Source organism: Musca domestica, unplaced genomic scaffold (assembly GCF_030504385.1).
Source record: "Musca domestica strain aabys unplaced genomic scaffold, Musca_domestica.polishedcontigs.V.1.1 4, whole genome shotgun sequence".
Lineage (NCBI taxonomy): Eukaryota > Metazoa > Arthropoda > Insecta > Diptera > Muscidae > Musca > Musca domestica.
The window spans coordinates 29,266,327-29,282,454 of record NW_026712328.1 but is presented as its reverse complement, the minus strand read 5'-3'; the positions used below and the strand labels follow the sequence as shown (position 1 = coordinate 29,282,454).

The 16,128-nt window shown below is 36.8% G+C and overlaps 1 protein-coding gene across 2 annotated transcripts in view; it reads left to right on the top strand.

Moving 5' to 3' along the window:
• The window catches only part of LOC101899755 (prion-like-(Q/N-rich) domain-bearing protein 25), a 67,730-nt gene that overhangs the window by 39,247 nt on the left and 12,355 nt on the right, over positions 1-16,128 (top strand). Inside the window, exon 1 of one of the 2 annotated variants that reach the window (XM_059126548.1) lies at positions 8,577-8,741. The exons of the other annotated variant lie outside the window; for it this stretch is intronic. Coding sequence (XP_058982531.1) covers positions 8,678-8,741 — 64 coding nt within the window. The 5' untranslated portion in view covers positions 8,577-8,677. Of the gene's footprint in view, positions 1-8,576; positions 8,742-16,128 lie in introns of those variants that run through there. 2 annotated transcript variants of the gene reach the window in all.

The following is a 16,128-nucleotide window of genomic DNA, read 5'->3' as shown; positions in this document are numbered from 1 at the left end:
AAGAGACGATCTGAAGGCCAGGGAGTCTCAAGAGACTAGCTAAAGGCCAGGGAGTCTCAAGAGACGAGCTAAAAGCCAGGGAGTCTCAAGAGACGAGCTTTTTTTTTTTTTTTTTTATTAATATATTTATTAATGCCTTCTATCTTAATTTGATATTTACATTAATTATGAAAATTATCAAAAATTATTTAATTCATCAGGGTTCACCCAGTGGTTTGCCCTTAAAATATTACTGGAGTTCTATGATTCATATATAGTATAATAGTTCTTACAATTTTAGGTATAATTGGCTAGAGTCATTAAATTAAATCTTGAGGGGCCCTTCTTCTCAATCTTGTGAAAGTTTCAGAGCTTGCCATTAAGTTTGCAGCTAAGGGGTTGGGATGTGATTCTATTCTCAGTTTGTAGTTTTGAAGTTGGTGTACTATTTCTTCTTGCACGGTTTTCATGTTCAGTTCCTCGTGTAATCTTTTATTCGTTACGAAGTATGGCGCTCCGGTAATTTTACGCAATGTTTTTGATTGAAACTGTTGCAGTACTTTGATTGTTGTATTGGAAGCAGTTCCCCATAACTGGATACCGTATGTCCAAATGGGCTTTATGATACATTTGTATATTAGTAGTTTGTTTTCGAGACACAGTTTTGAGTTTGAGCCAATTAGAAAATGCATTTTATGAATTTGCAAGTCAAGGGCTTTTCGCTTTGTTTTTATATGTGTGTGCCATTTAAGTTTATTGTCTAGATATAGACCGAGGTATTTAACTTCTTTCTCCTGAGGTAGTGTTATTTGATTCATTTGTACCGGTGGACATATTCCCTGGTTGAGGGTGAATGTTACATGGTTGGACTTTGTTTCATTTGTTTTTATACGCCAACGCTTAAACCATTTACAAAGTATGATCAGATATTTTTGGAGCAAACTGCTGGCCATGTCAGGATTTTTGTGCACTGCAAGAACAGCAGTGTCATCCGCGAAAGTTCCAATAACAGCAGTGTCAGATTGCGGAAGATCTGATGTAAACAGAAGGTATAATATTGGACCCATAACACTACCTTGAGGAACACCAGCTCTTATACACTCAAGGTTGCTGTTTTCGTCAATCTCGTGTACATAGAAGAATCTGTTTTGTATGTAAGATTTTATAAACAAGTAGAAATTGATGGGAAGAAGTTGTTTTGCTTTGTACAGTAAACCGTCATGCCATACTTTATCAAATGCTTGTGATATGTCTAAAAAGGCCGAAGTGCAATATTGCTTTGATTCGTATGCAGCATTTATTGTTTCGACTAGCCTATGAATCTGCTCAATAGTTCCATGACTTTTTCTGAAACCAAATTGGTGTGGTGGAATAAGTTTGTTTGCCTCAATAATAGGTGTTAATCTTTTAAGAAACAGTGATTCTAAAACCTTGGAGAGAATAGGCAATAAACTGATTGGCCGATAAGATTTAACTTGGTCTGCCGGTTTTCCAGGTTTTTGGATCATAGTAATTTGGGCTACTTTCCATTGAGGGGGAATAAAATTGCGTGTTAAACAAGCGTTGAAAATGTACGTGATAAGGTTAATACCATCTTGTGGGAGTTCTTTAAGAACTTTTGGAGTAATTAGGTCATATCCAGGTGCTTTACCAAGTTTTAAGGACTTTATCGCTTCCGAAACTTCATTTTTCGAGAACTTTTTTATGGGTAAGTCGAGTTGGTGTGGCTGATTTAGGTAATTTTTAATATAATCAGGTGTTTCTTCAGAGTTATTAGGCGTGAAGACGTCAAATAAGTGTTTTGCAAACACTGTTGCTTTTTCCAAGTTACTTAAGAGACGAGCTAAAGGCCAGGGAGTCCCAAGAGACGAGCAAAAAGCCAGGGTGTCTCAAGAGACGAGCTGAAGGCCAGGGAGTCTCAAGAGACGAGCTGAAGGCCAGGGAGTCTCAAGAGACGAGCTGAAGGCCAGGGAGTCTCAAGAGACGAGCTGAAGGCCAGGGAGTCTCAAGAGACGAGCTAAAAGCCAGGGAGTCTCAAGCGACGAGCTAAAAGCCAGGGAGTCTCAACCGACGAGCTAAAAGCCAGGGAGTCTCAAGAGACGAGCTAAAGGCCAGGGGGTCTCAAGAGACGAGCTGAAGGCCAGGCAGTCTCAAGAGATGAGCTGAAGGCCAGGCAGTCTTAATAGACGACTTGGCTAGCCAGGGAGTCCTAAAAGACAGAGAGTGACAAGAGACGAATTGTCTGGCCAGGGAGCCTCAAAAGACTAGTTGGCTGGCCAGTGAGTCTTAAAAGTCGAGTTGGCTGGCCAGGGAGTCTAAATAGACGAGATGTTGAGCCAGGGAGTCTCGATAGACGAGCTGAACATCAGTATGTTCCTATGGGGGTCTTCATTGAAAAATTGTATGCCAAGAGCAACACTCTTTGAAAATAGCTCATAATTGTTCTTCAAATCCACCTTAGTTCCGTTTCTGTCATGGAAATTCCATGATGCATTCTCTATGAGAACGTATTACATACATTTCTTGTCTGCAGCTCGAACTAATGAATCAGAATTCTTAGAAATCCTCATCATCTGATACGGCCAAAACGTGCCTCATCGAAAAACCAATTAGGTTTATTAGGTTTCTTTGGACCAAATCCGTTTCAGGACATTTGGAGTCGATCTAGCGATGTCCGTCCATCCATCCGTCTGTCTGGCTGGAGCGCACAATAACTCTCGAAGGGAGTATCCGATTTGATCCAAACTTGGTACATCATAATATTATTGCCAAACGTGGATCGAGTTCGGAGATGGACAATTTCAATCCACACCTTCTGGTACCTCCGCTACAATAAAAAATCGAAATTTTCAAAAAAAAAAATATTTTACTGCACAGAAAGGTAAAGGATAATCCGATTTTGCTCCAACTTTTTAAATCCTAATATTTTTATTAGTGCTACGTCAGGTGTGAACATGGAAATATCGGTCCACTCCATCAAGTACCTCCCCCATATAGGGTAAACAATTTTGAATAATTACAACTCTTATAGAATGTGATGTAAGAGTCCGATATTTCTATTAACCCATCGTCTGGTGTGGAGGTGGAATAAATCGGTCCACTCCCTCTGGTACCTCCCCACAAAGGTTCGATATTTCGAATCTCATAAAACGCAAAATTAACATCCAATTCCATTCAGACTTGGCACATCTTCCACAAAGAGTCAAAGTTTTAAATAACCAAAGAAATTATAAAATCCGAATTAAGCATCCGGCACTCTTCTTGTTTCACACATCCCATTATTTCTACTACATTTCTACAAGATCTGCTGTGAAGATGGGTTATATCGGTCTACTCCGTCTGGTATCTCCCCAACAAAGGGTTAAAATTGTAAATATCCATGAAGCTCATAAAATGCGAAATTAACATCCGATTCGTAACATTCTCAACAAAATAAAGATGCTAGAGATCGGATCATTTCTTCTGGTACCTCCCCCACAATAACCCTCCAATAACCAAAACGATCGTAAAATCCGAAATAACCATCCGGTTCTCTTCACATTTCACACATCCCATTATTTTTATTAACACAGGATCTGCTGTGAAGATGGGGTATAACGGTCCACTCCTTCCGGTACCTCCCCCACAAAGGGTTAAAATTATGAATATCCTTGAAGCTCATAAATAGTGAAATGAACAAACATTTTGGCCGCAGACCTTGGTCATTTCAAAATTACTCATAACGCGCCAACCAATAATGGTTACAAAATGAGGTTCCTCGCTTCATTTCCAGCGCACAATGCCACCAAAATCTCCGAATACCAATCCGTTGGACTATTGTGTCTGGAGTATTTTGGAAAGCAAGGTTGGCAAAAACCAAAGTGTCGATCACCTCAAGAAAGCGCTTCGCCGGGAATGGGCAAAAATACCGCAGAGCAACATTCGATAGCGTGTGACGGATTAATTGACCGTTTGAAGGCCATAATTCGAGCCAAAGGTGACCAATTCGAACAAATCTAAACTTATTCTAAAATTTAATGATATTAAATATATCAAATATATTGAATATTAAAAAAATGTAAAAATTATGGCGTTTGACTTTGTTGCAGTGTTTTATCTCACCCTGTAAATGTTGATATCTCACAATTTAATATTTTGTAAAACTTATCGCATATCTCATAAAATGAATATGGTGTAGTATGTAGTCCAAATCTGGCACATTGCAATATTTATATCATATTTATTTAGGTCCGATACGAAGTGGACAATATTGGTCCATTCCTTCGGAACCTACTCCATAGAGGTTCAAACAAATCTAAACTTATTCTAAAATTTGATGCTATTTCCATCATTTTTTGCTTTCATTCAATAAAATTAAAAAAAAAATGTGCAAAAATTATGGCGTTTGATTTTGTTGCAGTTTTTTTATCTCACCATATATCTGGGACCTCACACACATTTTAACATTTTCAAAAATTAATACATCTATATATATAAAAATCAATTATTGTTTGTTGGTAACGGAATCAGTTGAAAACGGCTGGACCGATTTGCATAATTTTTTGTACAAACGTTCGTCATACCCCGAGTTAGGTTTTTAAAGAAAAAAATATTGACCACGCCTCCTTTTACGTCCACTATTACAATTTATAGTCTTTAGTCTTTATATTTGCCAAAATAGTTAAGATATCGGTTTGACAATTATTACACGAGATGCTGTTGGCTTTCCATCCAACCCTAAGTACTTATTTAGGGGCTGAAGAACGCGCCTACTTTTAAATCTATCTCTCTATATGTAAAAGAAAGTTGTGTTAGTTACTACTCTTATAACATAAAGACCGCCGGTCTGATTTTAACGATTTAGGCAAATTCGGAATTGCCTCTTGGCAGAAAAGAATAAAATCCAAAAAAATCGCTTAAAAATGTGAAATTTGAACATTTTCATTTTGACTTTTAAAATGTACAATAGTAATGTTTTATATTGCATATTTTTTTCCATTTTGACTTACTATTTTCGAATGTACATTTGTAGTGTTTTTTTTAATTCTAATATGATGTGTAGGTTTCTTTCGGGTAGTATAAAGCCACAACGGACAAAACTGTTATTTATAGATTTTATGTATTTATTCGTAATACCCAATAAATACATAAAATCTATAAATAACAGTTTTATCCGTTGTCGCTTTATATGAAAATTCTAAAATAGGGAAATTCGGAAATTCTAAATTCGGGAAATGTATTGGTTTGAATTCTGAATGAATAATATTAAAAATGAAATGAGGATGGAATACGATGTTAAATGCTTTCTACTCCAGGACCTACATCGTGCTTCAGCTGGAAGATGCGAACACATTTAAACAAACAATGAGAACACAAAAAGCAAAATACATTGGGACTGCAATCAGTCAAATACCGACTTTAAAGAACGCAAAATACAAATTCTACCTAAACATTCAAGATACCTTTAATCGCTTTGGCAGGTCATGATATGGATCATAACCCCTGAACATTTTAACCATATTTTTCGTACTAATTTTAGCTTATGTTGATAATTTAAGAAGAAACCATTTTTGCAAAAAATTATCACGTTTCGGTATCACCATCACATGATTTAAGGTATTTTCGGGGTCTTGGCCACTTTTTTCATTTTTTGTCCCTTATTTGACATCTTTGTTTCTAAGGGGGAAGAAACCCTCTTCTTATACAGTTTTATTTTTCGGAAAAGTGTGCATCTTAGTCTTGAGGCTACCTGCGGTAAAAAACCCTGGGGTAGAAAATCATCTTACAGATAATTATCCTCATAGGAATTTATTTAAGTATAGTCCTCACATTAGTATACCCCCAAGTCCACTTTCCCAACCGATGTGTGGTCAGAAAAGAAAATTTGGTATTCTATTGAATTTGTAACCCCCAAAAGAATATTGGTTGGGAACGTAGATTTGGTATGTACGTCTATATGAAAAAAAACTCCGAAATGTCAATCTGGGACTCATTCAGTCGGAAATTGTGGCAAAAACATGAAAAAAAAGTACGAAATTATAAAGTAACTTTATTGGATCTCCACCGCGCAATTTAAATGACAAACAATTAATGCCCATCTTACGGTAATCGGAGCAAAAGAGTAATTTTGTTGGCTATTCTGACAACATTCTGCCTTCAAGTTTAAGGTGAACAAAACTGAATACCACGCAGTACGGGATTTTAAACGTTGGAAATACAAATTTCAAATTATAGCTCATTTTAATGTTTTTTACAATATCAAAAATTGAGCTGAATTTTCACATGGGGCTATTACAGATGTTCTTTATCATATAGGTATTTAACACTCAAATTAAAGCCTATAGCTGAAAAATAAGATCAGACTATTCAAAATATCTTAAACCGACGGTAATTATAATTTTTTCCATGAAAATTAATTTATATTTAGTCATGGAGTCATTACTCATAATCAAGTCATTACTTATAATCAAAATTGTGCCGCCTACATAAGTCAGATCTGTGATTTATTATGCTTTAAAGACTAAAAGTACGGGCCGGCAACGCGGACCGGGCCAGCTAGTATCTCATAAAGTTAATATAGTATAGTATATATTCCAAACCTGGCACGTCGCAATATTTATATCATATTTATTTAGGCCCAATACGAAATGGAGAATATTGGCCCATTCCTTCGGAACCTACTCCATAGAGGGTCAAACATTTGAGCAGAAGTCAAAATATATTTAAATAATGAAACATTGGCTGAGGATATTCAACTAACTGATACTCTTTAACTTGTTTAGACCTAATTTAAAAAACTTCTTTAGGGAATAAACCAGCTGCAGATCTATAGAGAGGTTACGACTTATATTCCTTTTTATACCCTCCACCATAGTATGGAGGGTATATTAAGTTTGTCATTCCGTTTGTAACACCTCGAAATATACATTTTAGACCCCACAAAGTATATATATTCTTGATCAGCATAAAATTCTATGTCGATTTATCAATGTCCGTCCGTCTGTCCGTCTATCCGTCTGTCCGTCTGTGGAAATCACTCTAGCTTCCGAACGAAATGAAGTAGGTTGATAAAATTTTACTCAAATGTGTACTATGTCTGCAGGACTTTTGGTATTGAAAATGGGCCATATAGGTCCACGTCTTCGTATAGCCCCCATGTAACGGTACCCCCCGATATTCGGTATTTTGATCATTTTAGCCACATTATTTACCGGAATTGCTTCAATTTTGGTATTTGAAGTTCATAATGGATACTACATCCTACGACAGAAAATAAGCCATGTAGGTCTACGTCTTCGTATAGCCCCCATATAACGGTACCCCCCAATATTCAGTATTTTGATGATTTTAGCGACATTATTTACCGGAATGGTTTCAAATTTGGTATTTGAAGTTCGTAATGAATACTACAGCCTATCACAGAAAATTGTCTGTGCAGAACCACGCCTTCGTATAGCCCCCATATAACGGTACCCCCGATCTTCGGTATTTTGATGATTTTGACGACATTATTTATCGGAATTGTTTCAAATTTCGCATTTGAAGTTCGTGAAGTTCGATATAACAGCCTATGAAAAAAAATTTTCTGTGCAGATCCACGTTTTATAACCACCTTGGTACCTCCCTATATTCGAGGATTTTGACGATTTTATCTACATTGTAAACAGATTTTTTTCAAGTTTCGCATTTGAATATTGTGATATAAGTTGCCTTGTGACAAAAGTTGCCTATGCAGGTCCACGTCGCCATATAGACTCTAATATACGGCTACATGATTTTAACCGAATTTTAAAATCCTTTTACTTTTTTATTTTATTTTATTTTTTTTTTTTTTTTGAAAATTGTTAAATTCGTACCAAAGGAACTTTCAGCTTTTTTACTTGTTTTGTAAAAAAAATTATAAAAAGAACGAAAAATATAAAATATTTAATACATTTACAGACAAATACACACATTCATGTGTACATTTATATTTGTTCGTCGTTTCAATACAGAGTCGACAACGTCGTGTCGTGCTCTTTTTACAACAATGGTCGCCAAGACGATGATTAATTTTTATGATTTTATTAGCTGGGAAGTTGAACAGGTGTTCACGAAAAATGTGCTTGAAAATTGTGTTGTTGTAGTTGTTTTATTTGTATTTGTTTTGGTTTTTTGTGTTTTTTTGTTCTTTTTGGGCAGGTGCTCAACCTCCATTAAAATGGTTTGGTTTGAATGATAAGAGTCCGTCATAGTGGTGCAAGGTATTTGGTAGTCACAGTGAGCAAACCTATGGCTGGTGATAATCATTGATTAGCTATTGAACACACATGTACACACACACTCAACTCCAATCTACGTACATACCAACAACGACAATCCATGGGGAACGATTAGAAAATCCCACAATGAATGGCAAATATGTGTGTGGGTCACATCAAGATATCAATGAATTTCGAACAGTTATAACAGTTCCATAAGTTGGATAATTATTGGTGTTAACAGTTGTTTGCTCTCTCTCTCGTATTTTGTACTGATTCTCTCTCTCTCTGTGCGAAAATATATGGCCAGATTAGATTTGATTAGAAATCGAAGAAATTCTATTAATCTCAACAATTTTTTTGAATATTTTGGCAGTAGTTTCTTCCAGTTTCACTTCAGTTGCAATTAATTCATCAAACCATCGAGAAAAATTGTTACTCGCGAAAAGTGCTTGCCTTTAGTAAAAAAACAAAAGAAAATGATATTAATTAGAAAATCGAATATAATTTCAATATGTTTGGTGATTGGTCTGCTGGCCCCAGGTTGGTTACAAAAAAAATGTTTTTCGCACATTTCAAATGAGAACAAAGTGATATTCAATTTCTACAAAAATTGTCGGTATACAAAGAAGTGAGATTGAAATTTTTGACGCAGAAAAGCAATTGGGAAAAAAAATTGTTGGATAAAAAAGTATGGGAAGTATTTGAAGGCGAAATGTTTGTTCATATAACCTAGAAACTTCTCGCTTACTTAATCCTCAATACATTTTTAAAGTTATACAAAATCATAAGTGGCCGTTATCGAAAATCAAAAATAACAAGTAAAAAATCAGCTAAGTTCGGCACGGCAGAATCATTAATACCCTCCATCATTTTTAAGGAACTTGAAAAATTTCCAAAAAATGTTCCCGTCGAAAAACACAGCTCAAAGGAAACCCGTTATTTGGGGGCTATACGAAACCGTTTTCGTTCTATATAAGTAATTTTTATACCCCTCGTGTATCCCTAATATAACGGTATCTTCCGATATTCGATATTTTGATGATTTAAGCAACATAATTCCCCAATTTTTTTTTTTTTAAGTTTCGCATTTAAATGCCTTACGACAAAAGTTGCCAATACAGGTCCGCGTCGTCGTATAGTCGGCATAAAATTCTATGCCGATTTAACGATGTACTTCCGCATTTTGCGTTTTGGAAGCCAGAATTATTTAGATTTTTAAAATTTTTTAATTTTTTTTTATTAATTTAGATTTTTATACCCTACACCACATAGTGGTGAGGGTATTATGTCTTTGTGCATTTGTGTGTAACATGGAGAAGGAAGCAAGATAGACCCATAGTTACTTTTAAAAAATTTCAGAATCACATTCTGAGTCGTCCGTCCGTCCATGTAATCTTGTGAATAAAATGCAGGTCGCATTTATTATCTGATTGAGAGGAAATAGCCCCATATAACGGCATCTCCCGATATTCGGTATTTTGATGCTTTTAGCGACATTATTCACAGAAATTAGTTCAAATTTGTTTTTGAAGTTCGTAATGGATGCTACAGTCTAAGACAGAAAATTGTCTGTGCAGGGCCACGTCTTCGTATAGCCCCCATATAACGGTACCTCCTGATATTCGATATTTGGATGATTTTACCAACTTTTTTTTAAGTTTCGCTTTTCAATATTGTAATGGCTTATGACAAAAGTTACCTATGCAGATCCATGTCGTCGTATAGACCCTAATATAACAGCTACATTCGGCATTTTTAAGATTTTTACGGATTTTGTTGTTTTTGAGAATTGCCAAATTCGTTCCAAATGATGGAGGGTACTCAAAGTTCGGCTCGGCCGAACTTACAGCTTTTTTAATTGTTTTTTTTTTTAAATTTTATTGAATGAAAGCAAAAAAATATCAGAAATAGCACCAAATTTTAGAATATGTTTAGATTTCTTCGAATTGGTCACCTTTGGCACGAATTATGGCTTTCAATGAAACCGTCACACGCTGTCAGAAGGTTGCTCTGCTGTATTTTGGCCCATCCCCGGCGAAGCGCTTGCTTGGGGTGATCGACACTTTGGCACTTTTTTAGTGCCAACCTTGCTTTCCAAAATACTCCAGGCACAATAGCCCAACGGATTAGTATCTGGAGATTTTGAATGAAGCGAGGAACCTCATTTTGTAAACATTCTTGGGTGGCGCATGCTGAGTGTGATGATGCTGAGTCCTGTTGGAATGTCCAAGGTCTGCGGCCAAAAGGTTTGCGTGTCCAAGGCTTTAATACACCCTCCAGAATATTTTCGCGATAATATTCGGCATTTATTCTGATGCCACGGTCGATTAATACGAGCGGAGAGCGATCATCGGCTGTTATGGCGGCCCACACCATCACCATGGTCGGCGCTTGCACATCTTCAGCTGACCTCTTTGGCAAGTAAACACGATCCTTTTGTTTATTTACAAACTGCTGGACAACGAATGTTTTCTCATCGAAGAAAACCAAAATCGGCAGTACACCACTTTTGGCCAAGCGCAGCAACTCTTTAACTCTTTCGAGTCTATTTTCTTTCTGCTGCGGTGTAAGTTCTTGCAGTTTTTGGAATTTCAATGGCTTTATCCCGAGCTAATTTTTCAATGTTTGCCGAGTGGAATATTGCTATATGTTCAGCTCATGAGCAATTTTTCGGCCATTGCGACGCGGGTTTCGATCAAGTCGCTTCTTTACATTTCGAACCATTTCTGCTGATGTTGCTGTTTTCTTTCGTTCACTTCCTTAACGTCGGGCTACGCTACCAGTATCACGGTAACGAGCGATTGAGAGAGAAACAAAAGATTTATTCACATTTAAATGCTGGAGTTCTCAAACGATAGCCACTTGTAGTTTTCCAGCCAAATATAAAGAAATCACACAATCACGCTTGAATTCCATCCCGAAAAACTTTTTTTCCGGAAAATTCTCACCAAAATGCTTTTGTACGCTTATAAATAATTTAATCAGCTGTCACTGGAACAAGGACGAAGCCTATTGAAATTGGTGAGAATCGGTTAAAATTTAGATATATCTTCAACCGATTTCGGGTTAATTGTGCACTAAATGGCAAATATCAGTCCAAATGACCTGAATTTTGGAACATCCGACCGAATCCAGTCTAGAAGCAAGCAATTTGGTGAAAATCGGTTCACATATAGCTATAGCTCCCTTCACATGCGTAATATGCACCCGACAAGATGTTTGGTACCAGATATCAGATACAGGCCAGAAATACCTCTGCCAAATTCTATCAAGATCGGTTCAGATTGGGATATAGCTCCTATAAATATCTTTAAACGATTTCTGGTTAATTGTGCATCAAATGGCCAATATCAGCCCAAATGGACTGAATTTTGGCAATTCCGACGAAATTCAGCTTAAAAGCAAGTGCTTCAAATTTTAGTGAAAATCGGTTCAGATACAGCTATAGCTCCCATATATATATTTCATCCGATGTGGTGCTAAAGCCACCCATGCGGAATATGCACTCCACAATAATGATATTTCGTTTAACCACTGTTCCCCTTCTCAAATTATAAATATCCAATTATTTTTCACTCATATTTGCTGGACGTGAAACGAATATTCACTGCGGGTAAAATAAATATTCAAGACAACAGCGAACGTTAAAAATGTTCTCCCGCCAAATATTACCTGAAAACTAAATAACAGACTGCAACACTCCAGTGGGTCAAGCAATTACTACAACTACCAGTCCCGTCCTTCATTCCTCTCTCCTTCACCTCACTCTCTGTGTTATGAAATGTTAATTGCTGTCAATGACAAAAACAAAAACGACCAAAAAGGAATAAAAACAAAATATGATAGATAAGAAAAAAATTGTAATTTGTATTATACACAATTTTTTTTTCGTCAAAGGATAGCAGGATTAAGGTAGAATTTGTTGTATCCTTGTGGAGGTAAATGGATGGTTGGATGGTGGTATGTGTACACACAAGTTAAGACATAAAGAGAACACAAACAACATTCCAGGACAAATAAAGTCGCGTTGTCAAGGTCAGGTCCCCCCTTTCAATTTTGGAATGTTGACTTTTTCCTCCGACTTTCCTCCTTGCCCATTTACACATACTATCCCACTCTAGGGCTTTTTTATTCGTTTTTTTTTTTTTTATTCATTTGGCCAATGACTTTGAATATTGAGTTGTAAGTGTCGCAATATCGTATTTTTTTATTGTTGCATTCACTAGGTAGCCATGTTCATATGAAAGTACACATACACATGGAAATCGATAGATGTTTCGGTATGTTTATTAGGCTGAGTTAGTTCTGACATCGGCCACAATATCCTTAGTGTGATTGAATTTTATGAAGATAAAACATCCAGTACTTAAAAATATTTAAATACAATGTTAGCCACCAAGAATTTGCTTTATCTAGGCAGAGATTATGGTTATGATTGCTACTTACAGTTCGTCCAGAACTGAATGTCATATGAGTAATCTTTACCAGGCTATCTCCCATCTCTTTGTCTAGTGATATTTCCCTGGACAAAAAAATGTCGTTCCTATTAAAGAATAACAAGAAGCAGCTAAGTTCGGCCTGGCCGAACTTTTATACCCTCCACCATTCGAAAGAAACTTAGAAAATTTAAAAAACAACGTCGAAAAATACCTCTCAAATGAAAACCTTTATATGGGGGCTATACGAAGACGTGGTGCTGGATATGAAATTTTCTGTCATAGGCTGTAGTATCGATTCCGAAATTCAAAACAATTCCGGTTTATAATGTCCCTTATATCATCAAGATACCAAATAAAGGGAGGTACCGTTTCATGGGGGCTATACTAAAACGTGGACCTGCATAGACGATTTTCCGTCATATGTTGTAGTACCCATTACGAACTTCAAATACGAAATTTGACACAATTCCGGTGAATAATGTTGGGAAAATCCTGGAAATACCGAATATCTCGGGGTAGCGTTAGATGGGTGCTATACTAAAACGTAGACCTATATAGACAATTCTCTTCCAGGAAGTAATGTACTCAGAACTCCTTGTGTGGATTTTCAGACTATTCCATTGAAAAATGGGGCAACCATAAAAAAACCGAATGTCGGGGTATATACGACACCTTGGACCTATATAGACAATTCACTTCCAGGAGATAAAGTATTCAGAGGGAACTCCTAGTGCGGATTTTTATACTGTGCCCTTGAAAAATGTGGCAAAAATTATAAAAATACCGATTATCGGGAGGTACAGTTATATGGGGGATATATGACATCGTGGACCTATTTAGACAATTCTCTTTTAGGGGGTAAGTATTCAGAAGGAACCCTTTGTGTGGATTTTTAGACCATTCCATTGAAAAAAGAGGAGGACTATACGATATCGTGGACCTATATAGAAAATCTCTTTCAGGGGTTAAATTGCTCACAGAGGACTCCTTGTGTAAAATTTCAGACAATGCAATTGAAAAATGTGACTAAAGTCATCAAAATACCGAATATCAGGAGTTACAGTTATATGGTGGATACACGATATCCTGGACCTATATAGACAATTCTCTTTCAGGCGGTAAAGTACTTACAGAGAACTCCTTCAGACAATTCCATTAAAGAATGGAAAAAAGACATAATACCCTTACCAACACATAGTGATAATGAAACCGTCACACGCTGCTCGAATGTTGCTCTGCGGTATTTTGGCCCATTCCCGGCCAAGCGCTTGCTTGAGGTGATGCCAACCTTGCTTTCCAAAATACTCCAGACACAAAAGTCCAACGGATCCGGAGATTTTGGTGGCCATTGTGCGCTGGAAATTAGGCGAGGAACCTCATTTTCTAACCATCCTTGGGTGACGCGTGCTGAGTGCGATGGTGCTGAGTCCTGATGGAATGTCCAAGGTCTCCGGCCAAAAGGCTTTAATACACCCTCCAGAATATTTTCGCGATAATATTTGGCATTTAATCTGATGCCACAGTCGATTAATACGAGCGGGGAGCGACCATCGGCTGTTATGGCCCACACCATCACCATGACCGGCGCTTAAGTTCTGGTGGCCAACCGAAGGTGCATATTTTCAGCTAACCTCTTTGACAAGTAAACACGATTATTTTGTTTGTTTACAAACTGCAGGACAACGAATGTTTTATCATGGGAGAAAACTAAATTCGACAGTTTACCACTTTCGGCCAAGCGAAGCAACTCTTTAGTTCTTTTGAGTATACTTTCCTTCTGTTCAGTTCACCTTAAAAAAAAAATTGAAAACTATTTTCAAAATTTCATCCCATCTTAAGGTTCATGAATGTATATCTCTCAGTGTGTGTAAATGTATTCGAAGCATGTGTCGTTGGTCTTTTTTAACATTTGCCAGGTGTTGAACCTTTTAGTATGTGAAACATTTGATTAACTAACTTTTCCCCTTTTGTCCTTCAATTCCCCTTCTCCATGGCCGAATAAGATTTATATATTCGGTGAAAAGAACGAAAAAAAAAAAACAAAAAATATTCGTGCTAACATTTTTTCTTTTTCGTCGTCGCAAGAGGGGCAATGTCGTGTTGGTTGTTGAACAAGTGTTAGTTCTTATCAAAACTTGACGAACGAGCGAGCGTCGAAACGACATGACATGACAAAAATATGTGGAACTATTTCTTGTTTTTTTCATTCGTTCGTTATATTAAAAATGTAAATTTATAAATAAATTTAAAGTTTTTGGTAAATTAGTTTTTAAACAGAATTAAAAAAGACTCACGAAATTGAAATTTGAATTGACTATTAAAACACTTTGAAATTTGAAACTGTAAAGAAGTCTTGAAAGGGAGATGATTTTCTTTTCGATATTCTGTTTTAGAGGTTATGTGGCTATGATTAAGAACGAAATTTAGAAATAACATATGGCTAGATTAGGTTACTGTTACATGAAAAACAAGTTAAAAAGTATCAGTCGGTTTAGCCGACAGATGTATACTCTCAGCCAATGTCTGATTATTTAAATATATTTTGGTTTGTGTTATGATTACTTAGATTGTTGACCATATTTTTAATTTTTTTTGCAATTTTATTGAATGAAAGCAAAAATGTCGGAAATAGCATCAAATTTTAGAATAAATTTAGATTTGTTCGAATTGGTCACCTTTGGCACGAATTATGGCCTTCAAACGGCCACTGAAACCGTCACACGCTTCCCGGATATTGCTCTGCGGTATTTTTGCTCATTCCCGGCGAAGCGCTTACTTGAGATGATCGACACTTTGGTATTTTTTAGTGCCAAAGTTACTTTCCAAAACACTCCAGACACAATAGTCCAACGGATTTGTATCCAGAGATTTTGCGATAGAAATGAAGCGAGGAACCTCATTTTGTAACCATTCATGGGTGGTGCGTGCTGAATGCGATGGTTTTGAATCCTGTTGGAATGTCTAAGGTCTGCGACCAAAATGTTTGCGTGACCAATGCTTTAATACACCCTCCAGACTATGTTCGCGATAATATTCGGCATTTATTCTGATGTCACGGTCGATTAATACGAGCGGAAAGCAACCATCGGTTGTTATGGGGGCCCACATCATTACCATGGCCGGCGCTTGAGTTCTGGTGGCCAACCGAAGGTGCACATTTTCAGCGGACCTCTTTGACAAGTGCATATAAAGGTGTTTTCGGAATTGTTCACTATAATAGTTCGAAAAGTACTAAATGCTACAAAGTTTGAGTCGCTCTCGGTGTCTGGGATGGAGAGATGTAGATTTTTTGGCTATGAACACTTAATTTGGTATTAGGTGAATAGATAGATTTGATATCGAGGTAACTTTTGGTGTCTGTGGTTTGAAAAAAGTAGCTGGTTTTGGATATGCGTGCTATAATTGTAACAAACGGTAATCGGTGAACAGAGCTGAATTCCTGAAATTTGATATTGAGGTCACTGTTGGTTTCTGGGGTTTACCAATGG